Consider the following 11,452-nt stretch of genomic DNA (forward strand, 5'->3'; position numbering starts at 1 on the left):
TTATTTTTGCATTTTGATACAGAGTCTCACTAAGTCATGTTTCTCAGGCTGGTCTCAAACCTGCTTTCCTGCCTCAGCCTCCCAGAGTGCTGAGATTATAGTTGTCTGCCACCAGGCTGGCGTGACTCTTTTGGTTTTATTTTTTCAATGTATAGTCAAATTAGTAAGAGAGGGAAAAAAAAAAAAAAAGCCCTGAATTCCCCTGGGACCATCTTCCCAGATGGAATTTTAATGGCAATTTGAGGCAAAAGAGGCAAAGACAGAACCCAATGCTAGGAAGACCACCATAAGGTCAGAAAAAATCTTATAAATTCAGGATTCCCTCCATGGAAAAGCAGCCTGGAAAATTCTACCCACTCCCTAAGGGATATGATGAGAAAATATTTTCTTCTTGATTTTTTTTTAAATCCAGAAGGAAGAAAAAAGCTGAAGTCTCTTGAGAATTCAGTGCCACTGCCCTTCCTCGTGTGGGTTTGAGGTTTAAATTTATGCCACTTACGTGAGCTGGGAAACCCTAACCTGAGACATTAGCTCAGAGCTGTCTCTGCTTGACAGAAGCCCCGCACCTGGCCAAAGCCAAAGAAAATCTTTATAGAGTCTGAGCCGAGGCCTTCTGAATTGCTGTAGGTTTCAGTTGCTGAAACTGCTCAAACATACTGAAAGATATACAAGGCATTAGTGCCATTACTGCTATTAAAGGCATATGAAGGGCTTGAAATGCTTACTGATAATTAAAAATTTAAGTATCTAAGAAGTTAGAAAGGATAGAAAAAACGGTGGAAGACGGGAATAAAAGAAAAACACAGAAATGAGTGAAGACAATGATATGACAGCTTCAAAGCTACCAGAGAGTAGGTTTTTTTAAAGGACTAATCAGGTAGAAAATCCTCAGAAAGAAAATCAACAGAAAAGGAAAGATAAAAATTGTGAGAAAATGAGAGGTATGAAAATTAACAGGGTAGGTATTAAGATGATGTTGTCATAGTATGAGATTTTTTTTTTTACCTTTTTACCATCTTTATTGAAGTTATACAAAAAGAATCCCTAAAAGTGAAAAAATACATTATATACAAAAACACTTTTCCCCTGGGAGGAAGGCTCTATTCCCTCTCAACATGCAGTGGTCTCGACAGCAGCTCCCGCCTCCATTGTGCCCTCCGCTGCAGCGCAGCTGCCGGCTTGTTTCTCAGCCTCCTCCTCCATGCTTTCTGACACTTCATTTCCACTGGGGACTGCATCCCCGCTGCCTCCATTGACTTCCGGCTCTTGTTTGGCTTTCTTTGCATCATCTTTCCGGGGACTCTCGTCCTCTGGTTTCCTCTTCTTTCTCACAAGGTGGGAAATATCAATCACACAATTTGATGAGGAAGCACCATCTGTTCTTCTACTGGCAATCATAGATACTGAAGAACCTCCTCCACTAGAAGTAAAACCCGAAGTAGAACTCTCCACCAGAGTAGCTTTTAGTGCCAATTCAGCTACATTCCCACTATGCTGGGACTCTTTTCCATCTTCTATCTTCTCTCTGATTTCAGGTAGCAGTTCCTTCAATTCCTCAATTTCTTTCTCATATTCAGTAGGTGATCCTTCAGCCTCCTTCATCTGTTCCTTTAGTACAGCCATCCTCTTCTCAATGACTTCAATAGATTTGCTGAACTGTGCCACTGCCTCGTCATACTGAGAGTTGTATCCGTAGGCCAAGCCCAGCTGATAATGAGTCTCTGCAAGGAGACCGTCATGTGCTTCCAAGTACTGCTCCTGCAGGGTCAGGCAGGCCTGAAACTCTTCCAAAGCTTGGACATAGTTTTTGATGCCAATAAATGTGACAATTGGAATAGAATAGACAATTTCCCTTAAAATTATAACTTTTAAAGCTGAGTGTAGAAGAAATAGAAAGCTTGAAAAGCTCTAAAATTGTTTCAGAAATTGGGTCAGTATTTTAAAACCTACCCATCCAATAAGCAATGCAAAATTGCTTGGGGGTGGAGGCCATACACCCTTAGCTGGCTTCGAAAGGCCTCTGAGCTGGAATACTGCAGTTGAAGCCAGCGTGGGGAGAAGCAGCAAGCTGTGAGGTGTGCAGAACAAAATTTCAAGGTGCAAGGTGCCCAAAGCAATAAGAAAGAAGGCAAAAGGGTCAGGGAGATAGTTCAGTTGTGTAAGTGCCTGCCTGGCAAGCACAAGGTCCTGAGTTCGATCACTGGTACCACAAAACAAAGAAGGACGACAAGAAGGGCAGACTCAAACAAACAAACGTGAAATAAAAGTGAATTTCAGACATTTATACTTTGAAAACAGCTAATTTTTATTGAGTTCTACTCTGATCAGATTGCTGTTTTTTATTCATGATTCCCAATCCTCAAGCATCCCTGCCAGGTGGATTCTATTCCCATGTTTAGAAGAGGAGACTAAGGTGGAGTGTGGGTCAGTGGCAGAGGCCACAGACGAAGCCAGCGAGTGGCAAAGCCAGTCTCTCATTAGTGGTTTGACCCAGACTCAAAAAGATCTTGCCTTTAAGTCAGAAGGAGGCTTGAGGGACTTGCACTGTGCCTGAGGAGAAGGTGCCCCACATGAATGTCGCCCGGAGCCGAGGTTCTCCAGGTGTGTCCCTGGACCTCTGTAGTGGACAGCTGAGAGCTGCTGGACATGCACATGCTCAAATTCTCAGGCCTCATCTCAGATCTACTGAATCAGAACTCTGGGGTTGCATCCAGGAATAAACCTTGGCATTTTAATACTCACCTCCAGCCTAGTGCATCTAGAAAGGACGAATGGTGTGATGACAATTACCTAGACTTGCAAGTGACATGAAGCTGACTTGAGTCTTAGCTCTGCCACTTCCTCTCTTGCATATTTTAGTAGTGCCTGCTAATATTCCATGAAGATGCGTTGTACTGTGGGATCTTTACATGCATTTAACATTTCTTGATCATTTCAACCTTATTACTCTCCTCTTCCCTTCCTCCCCTTTCCATTTGGTCCCGCCTGCATCTCAAGAAGTCTGTCTCCTGGTTTTTTGTCTTCTCTCCTTTATTTTATTTTATGTATGTTTGTATGTATGCATGCATTTTATGTTTCTCATATAAGATAAAAATGAATTATTTTCTTTTATGAGTCTGGCTAATTTCATTGAACATACTATTTTCTAGTTCTATCCATTTTCCTGCAAATGACAAATGACGTGATTTTATGCTTCTGTATGGCTGAGTAATACTCCATTGTGTGTATGTATCAGATTCTCTTTATCAATTCATCTGTTGATGAGCATTTAGGATATTTACTGAGTTTAACTATTATGAATTGTACCACTTCCTCTTATGTTATTTTATGCATCACTTAAAATCTTTTCACTCAGGTCTCTTACCTTTGAGTCTTTGCGAAAATTAGCCAAGCAAATGTAAAATTATCTACTCTATCTATCAGTGGCTGGCACACAGTAAGTGTTCAAAATGTTTTTAGTAAGTGTGATCTTGATCTAGGGTTAGGGTTAGGGTTAGGGTTAGGGTTAGGGTTAGGGTTAGAGTTAGGGTTAGGGTCTTCTACATGCAAATAGGCTGTCTTTTCTTACCCTCTTCTTGGGCACTCTGCATCCCTGCTATGAGTTGGGAAACAGGAATTGGGAAGAAGATGGAGATCTCCAGAGCTCAGGACAGAAGCTGGGCTTAGTCCAAGTGAATGACAACAGGTAATTCTACTGGAGTAACATAAGGGAGAAGAAGAAGCTGAGTATCCCAGAGCTGTTTCTAAGGAAGCATGGCTGATCTTGGCCCCAGGTCAGACATCCGGAACAGCAAAGCTAGAGATCTGGACTTTTGTTTGGCTGATGGGTGCAGTATGGTTCCAGTGGGAAAATGAATTTAGGAGCAAGCGCAGGGTTGGGGCTAGGACAGTGCCTTCATCTAAACAAGTAAGTTTGAAATTTTGTCTCTGGGTGTGTATGTGTGTGTTGGGGGTAGAACTATATCGGTGTGACAACTCAGTGTTCTCTGTTCTTTGTAATCAGAAGCGCTGTCTCCTATGCGACAGAAGGGCACAGCAAGGCCGCGTTGCACAGACACCTGGCAATCACGCCAGGGCTAAGTGCGGCACTAACAGAGAGATATCAATCAGGACACAGAGTGTGGGGAGAGGATTGAAGCCATCGCTAATGAGTGGGCTAATGGAGCTTGATGAGCAGTGGAAATCAATGAGCCAACAACAGCCTGCTGGGGAAGAAACAAAAAAAATGAGCAAGGCAAGAAGGAAGGCAGGCCACATCACAGTATAGCTCAAGTCTGTGCAGAGCCCCACTCAGCAAGACAAAATCCACCACAATCTCACACCATCCTCGTCATTGTCACAGGCCATGTTTATGGGTTATGGGCCAAGGCCATCAGTTCAGGTCATTCAGTTCTGCAATAATTAACTAACCATCTATAAAGGGCCAGAGAGTATGCAAGAAGCTGAGAGTGCAGCTTTTGTTGCTACTCTTACTATTCTCCTCCCTATCATTTCATCAGTCAGCATCCCCAAAAGGGACCCGTAGTTCTCATTAGCTACTTCTAACCTCTTATCTTGCAAAGTCATAATCACTGAACCTAATTAAGAGATTTTTATGGTGCCATTCCTACCTGCTGTCCAGACAGCTACCTAGAAAAAACAGCCCCTGTGATAGGGGAAGCCCGTGCTACCTGGAACACAGACACCCAGTGAATGAACACAACTTGAACACAAGTCTCCGGATCCTGGTGGCCAACCTTCGTGTTGGCCTAGGGGTACCTTCAAAGAGGCCTAGCTCCATATGCACGAGGATCACCATCAGCCACCCTGACCTCTTCCCTCACAAAGCAATAAGAATAACCTTTACTGTCAACTCTGAAGCTCTTAGAGAGCAGGTCCATCCTCTTCTGACACAGATGCTAAAGAACTACAGAGTAACCCTTAGATACTGTGTGTGTGTGTGTGTGTGTGTGTGTGTGTGTGTGTGTGTGTTGCGAGGGGGGGGGCTAGAACTATGTCAGGGTGAAAACTCAGTGTTTTTTGTTCTTCATAACTGAAGGTACCCTCTCCTTTCTACGGATGCCAATGTGGTAGAGAAGGGCACTCCTTGCCAGCATCAGGCACGTATGATCTTTTGGCTGTTTGCTTCATTCTGAAGATCCTGCGAGGATAAAGGGAACAGAAAGGTTTGAAATTGCTCTGCCTTTCCAATTAAAGACTCGCTTCGAGGACCTTGTGAGACCTCTGTGCAAGGTCTAGCAGCTGCTGCTTTTATTATAGGAGGTGACTTGAACTAAACAAAATGAATCAGAGCCGTGCTCTGTAAGCAAGAGATATTATTTCTTCATCTTTGGCTGCCACCAAAATGCTGGGAAAATTAGAAAGTAATAGCAAACCACTGTGAATGAGACTAAGAAATAAAATAAACTTTTTATGCCCAAGGAAAAGCTTCCCACTCCCTTTACTTTCACAGGGCAGTACTAAAGCTTTCTGTGGGTCTCGGGACCTGCAGCCACATAAACAATCCTTTCCATGCCCCAGGAATTCAAATGTGCTCTTTTCCTGGGGTGCACATCCTCTACCTTGACAGACACACAGAAAGAGTTTTAATCAGATTCATTTTATGTGCAGAAATTGCCTCTTTTGTCAGCGGGAAAGAAACCCAGTCAAATGGATATTCCTGTAAAAAGCAGCATAAGCATTTTTAAAATTAAATCACACCTTATAAGACTCAGCCTCTTTCCTTTCTTCCACTTTCCTTTAAATAAATCACACAAGCCTGGCAATGACCTGGCTTCTCATTGCTTCAAGCACAGGCAAGTACCCACTGAAAAAGAGAAAAACTGTTGTCCAATTAGACTCTAAATATACATTCCACCCCCACTGAAAAGCTCAAAAATATAAAGACCCGAGTGGCAGGGCAGGCTTTAGCCCGTCTCCATGGCATTCTCTGCTTTGCTTTGGGGTAAAACACTGTCAAGTCCAGACACGGCATAGTCCAGACATCCTGGGGCTAATGAGAGGAGCTGGGAGGGGTCCATAGACTAGAGAGAAAGATAAATGAATATGGCTCATACAGGTATGTGTAGAACTTCTGAGACCTGTGGCCCACAGGCTGAAGACCCAAATGAGCCAGTGGTACTGGTCCAGTCTGAGTTGGGAGGTCTGAGAAATAAAAGAGGCTATGGCATATATTCAAGTCCAAATCAGAGTCTGAAGACAAGCAAAGACCAGGGTTCCGGCTTGTAGGTATTAGAATTGGAGGGAGAGACTGCTCTGCCTTACTTATTCTTTTTATCTTATTTAGCCTGAAGTGGGTCAGACAACACCCCTGACACACATTCCCACATCTTAGTGGGCAATCTGCTATATTCAGTGTGTCTTCTCACAGCCAGAACAATGCGTAATTAAACATCTTGGCAGCCTATAGCCCAGTCAAGCTAATATGTAAAATTAATTATCACATGGAGGTAATAATGAAATATAAGAAGTGGTTGTCCATCTATTCATTCAGGCCAATTGAGGACTGGCTAAATTCAGAGGAGAAAGCAGACTTTGAGATGGTGTGGCTACCTCAAACTGTTACTTCCTTCCGGATGGCCTGTCATTGATTGGGCTAGGTTAGTTTATGAAATTTCCAAACAAGGACAAGTTTGGACTGTAAGCTCCTGGGAGAGCAATGACACATCCTGCTCTCCATTTGTGGCTTTTGAAGACCCTAAATTAATACATTCTTTTTTAAAATTAATTTTACTGAGAAACAAATAACAATGAGACAGTTTCAAAACCGAATAGTAGGACAGTTTCAATCATTAATACATTGCATATTGTTGTCTTCTTAGTGATTTTTCATGGCACAAGATGCAGCCGTGATATCCTGTCCAATATCTAGCTGTCTTTCTCATAGCATGCATAGTGGTCAGTGTGGAGTTCTGTTTTGGAAAGGGCAGAAAAAAGAAAAGCCAGGAATAAATGTAAATATCTTTGGCTAGTCTTCGTGATGAGCATCTCAGACTGATCCTAGATGTACTATGGTGGTCATCTCCATTGACCACAAGTGCCCAGACCCTACAGAAATCCAGAATTCTACTTAAATTCAAGTTCTGGGTCTGCAATTTGATAATAGTGAGTTTCGAGTGTGCCTATTATCCTTGGAGGATTAAGCCGTGGTGAACTTTATTCACCTACTAGATGAGGATAGTAATACTTGTTTGATTTCCTATTTCATTTAGTATTTGAGAAAGTTTAAAAAAAGCAAAGATAATGAAAGGGATTGTAGTACAGTGTGGAATGTAAAATAAATCCAGGGCTGGGGAGGTAGCTTAGAGGTCTAAGCACCTGCCTGGCCATCATGAGGACCCAGGTTCGATCCCTGGTACCACATACCGTGCTGACCACCAAAACCAGCCATGGTGCTGCATACCTGTAATCTCAGCACTGGGGAGGTGTAGGCAGTTATCACTTCTGAGTGACACTCTGTCCCAAATGATTATTTATTTATTTATTTTGCATTTAAGGTAAGCGTCTACACAGTGTTCAGGGTCTCACTACTAGATCAGGCTCATAGTGATACCCCTGTTTACAGCCTCCTGAGTGCTGGGATTTCAAGCTCGAGCCACCATGCCCAGTCTCAAGTGCCATCTCAGTGCACCCCAGGGGTGAGGCCAGCATGGCAGGCCTGGGGTTCAAACCCCCAGCCACTGTATCCGCTTGCAGGCGCATTAATCTGCTGAGCTATTTGGCTGGCCAATGAACGATTTTTTTTAATTCAAAAAATAAATCCATATATTCAGTGATCACTTCTTGATCCTAAGGGGAGATAAGCAGACTTCAGCTCTCAGAAACCTAATAATCTCATCTAATAATTGTCTATATGTTCTGGTTCATGAGGTAAAGCCAACCCATGGGCAGCTGAAGACCAAGGGTAATGTGCGAAGCAAGAGCAGTGGAAATATCCAGCACTTACACAGCAGATGCACTCTAGATTTGGTTTCCAGAAAGTGTGTAGGAGTTGGGTGGAGGGTTGGGAGTTTCTATCTGAGGTAAAGTAGTACCCATTGTCCTTCATCTAGATCTCAGACATAGCTTTGAACATTCTGCTCCCGTGCTTCTTCTGGTCAGTTTTCTAACTATCAGTCTCTTCTCTCTATGATCACATTTGAGAAGTTCCATAAGAAAACTGGAAGTGGGAATCACTTATCCTCAACAGGTGATTAGATGGCCTGATAGCTTGTATCTATCCAGTGGTTTTCCATTCATATATGAACATACAGATTGTATAAAACTGTCTCAGCAGTGACCACCCTTAACCACTAATGGACAACATGTACAGGGATTCCAAACTTTCACTTGGTTAAATATAAGAATAGCCTTCAGACAGCTTTGTCAATATTTCCAGAAATCCAAGGGAATACCCATGGGTATTCTTGACTAGTCTTTGACATTTCTTGGTATTTCTAACCAGCCAAACCACGTCTTAGTGTCTCTGAAATTAAAGCTTTATTCTTAAAAGTGTATTGTTATTGACAGCAAATCTCTCAAAGTTGCAAATCTGAGCTGCTCAGCGTGGTGCTCGTGGAGCTGTCTTGTGCCTGGACACTGGGCTGTACTTCCAGGCTGGGGTGCTTGCTGTTGTGGCTTCTGTGAGTGAGCAAGGCACCCCAGAAGCTGGGCACTGGGGAGGCATCCCCAGCAAGGAAGCTCGAGGCCCAGTGTGGCACAGTGCTTTAGCACTAAACTCTTTCTGGAAATGAGACCGCCCTTCCTCCAGCCAAGCTAACACAATACAAGGATGCCTGGGTACAGATAGCCAGAGGTCCCCTAGCCCATCCTCCAATCAGGACTTTGCTCTCCTGTGTATTCATGCTTGCTTCTGCTTTGGCTACTCTTTTAAAGATGTTTCTCCCCTTGCTAGAACCATCTCCATGTAGCTAACATGTGTGATGACTGCTGCCCTGGGGCCGAGCAGGCCTTACTCCCACATGCAGGCAGATATGCAGGAGATGGGGCCCTGCCTTCCTCTGCTCACTAGAGCAATGTGAGCCCTAACTCCAGCCTAACCAAGACCCTCGTTCATGTTCTCCAACACTCCAGCCTCCGTTCTAGCTTTTAGAAACTTTTATTTCTTCTGGACACCATCTCCCCTGCTGGTCACTCATTTAATTGATTTCAGCTTAACTGTCACCTTCACAGAGAAACACTTCAGTATGTCTGGATTGTGCTGCTGTTTTTACTTCCTCACTTCCTTTGTGCCTTTAGACAGTCTGTATTTATGCCACTTATATCTCTGTTTCTTAAAAGCCTTGTCCATCACAGCTACAGCCCAGGGCCTAGCATACTATGCAGTACTGTGCCATGCAATACAGTACAATACAACTCAACACAGTGCAATGCAATGCAACAAAATGTGATGTAGCTAATATACATTAAGCACTTGACTACTGCCAAGTATTGTGTTAAATTCTTGCATGTGTATTAACTCCTGTAATCTTAACTATAGACTTAGTTGTAGCTGGCCCTGCAAAGTGCAACTTTAAAAGTTAGAAATTTTTGTTTTGTTTTATTTCATTTTAGAGTTAAGTCACTTCTCTAAATGTCCTCCTGTTGAGCACATAGCCAACACACTCTCCTCTGCTCAGCCCAAAAGAAGTGACAGACTACTTAAATATTCTGACAGAATATGGAGAAGCTAGCCCGGGACCTGGTTTGTTTTCCACAAAGAAGAGGCACACAGGCTGGTGAAGGCTGGAGGCAACAGAGCAAGGATGGAGATGGCCTGTCTCTTTGTGCTTCCTCTCCTCGGCTCCTTACTATAAAACCTCTCCCACCTGTACATAGGGAGATAGAGAGTTGAAGCAAATAGGGCCCTCCACCTCCTTGGAGCTGGCTTTGAACAAGTCCCTTTTCTTGGTACCTAAGTACAAGCGAATGTGTGCATAGCAGCCTAGGTGGCTGGTCACACCATAATATTCTCCCTTTCTGCAGTAAGGAAAACTAAGACTAGATGAGTGAGGTGATTTCTTCCTGGGCGCTGAGCTGCTAGGATGCAAACCTGGGCACTGTGACTCTAGGGCCTGCGCACTGAACTGCGATGACAGATGGCCTCCAAGGACACTGTCCATACCTAAGCTGTTTTTGTATCCCAGGGCTAAGACAGAGGGTCTCTATCCTGTGTTCAGCCTACAGAGGAGAACACAGCCTGTTTGGCACACATGATGGGGGATGTCTAAACACTGATTCTAGAGGGAAATACACATGGGCAACTAAGCACCTGTGGGCCACTGGATTCGCCAGACATTAACACTTATTGTAAAAGTGATAAGAGCAGCCAAAACAGTAGCCAAGTAGTGGAACTGAAAAGAGAAGAGAAAATGCTTCCAAGTACAGATGAGAATGCGCTGTTTGGCAATGATGACATTTTAATTTATGATGCAGGGAAGTTTATTCGATAAATTTGAGTTATCAAAAAAAATTAGGATAACTACAATGTAACATACACAAAAATCAGATGCATTATGTACTTAAACTTTCAAGGAAAATAATACAAGTATTATATGAAATTTGGGAATTTATGCTGGAAGATTCACGCATTAGATCTCTCTCTCTCTCTCTCTCTCTCTCTCTCTCTCTCTCTCTCTCTCTCTGAGACAGGGTTTCACTATGAAGTTCAGGCTGGCCTTGAACTCTGAGCTGAGGCTGGCTTCAAACTCACAGCTATCCTTCTGCCTCAGCCTCCCTAGTGCTGGGATTATAGGTATGTGGCACTATACCTGGCAAGACAGTTTTTGAAGATGAAAAGAATGCAAAATTCATTAAGGGAAACATTTGAATATAGAAAACATGTTATAGGAAGAGATATAAACAGATTTAAAGAATCAACATATATTGAGAAATGTATTGTACAAAGAGCCTAAGGTATCTAATATATGAAAGTATTTGTGTAGTAATATTCTCATTTTCCTAATGCGCAGGAAATATCTCCTAAATACAAGTGAATACAAGGTAGAAAGGACACCAGATATAATCACTAGTGGTTCCAAGTTACAGACAAAGCTGTTTTGACATTGTAAGCAACCAGGAAAATTAGAGAAACAAAACACCATTTCCAATGCATGGAAACAACATTTCAGGGCTGATGAGAATCTGAAAAGATGGCAGTGCTGACCTAGTGCTCCTAAGAAACAACATTAACAGTGAGACATGGTGGTGCATGCTTGTAGTTCCAGCAGTTGGAAGGCAGAGGCAGGAGGATCATTGTGAGTTCAAGATCAGCCTAGGCTACAAAGTTTAGAGCAGCCTGAACTCCTTAGTAAGAGCCTGTCACAAAAAGAAGAAGCAGAAGCAGAAGCAGAAGCAGAAGGAAAAGAAGGAGGAGGAAAAAGAGGAGGAGGAAGAGGAGAAAGAGGAGGAGGAGAAGGAGGGGAAGGAGGAAGAGAAGGAGAGAAGGAGGGGAAGGAGAAAGAAGAAGAAGAAG

At 43.1% G+C, this 11,452-nt stretch overlaps 1 protein-coding gene across 1 annotated transcript; it reads right to left on the minus strand.

The window, feature by feature from the left end:
* Positions 1 to 1,110: 1,110 nt before the first annotated feature.
* On the minus strand, positions 1,111 to 4,347 carry LOC101573762 (nuclear autoantigenic sperm protein-like). Its single transcript, XM_012516364.1, has 2 exons — positions 4,323 to 4,347; positions 1,111 to 1,874 (listed from the first exon to the last, which is right to left on the minus strand). Exons 1-2 carry the CDS (start codon positions 4,345 to 4,347, stop codon positions 1,111 to 1,113), a joined length of 789 nt encoding a protein of 262 aa, XP_012371818.1.
* Positions 4,348 to 11,452: the final 7,105 nt, after the last annotated feature.

This window comes from Octodon degus, unplaced genomic scaffold (genome assembly GCF_000260255.1).
Source record: "Octodon degus isolate 3935 unplaced genomic scaffold, OctDeg1.0 scaffold00001, whole genome shotgun sequence".
Lineage (NCBI taxonomy): Eukaryota > Metazoa > Chordata > Mammalia > Rodentia > Octodontidae > Octodon > Octodon degus.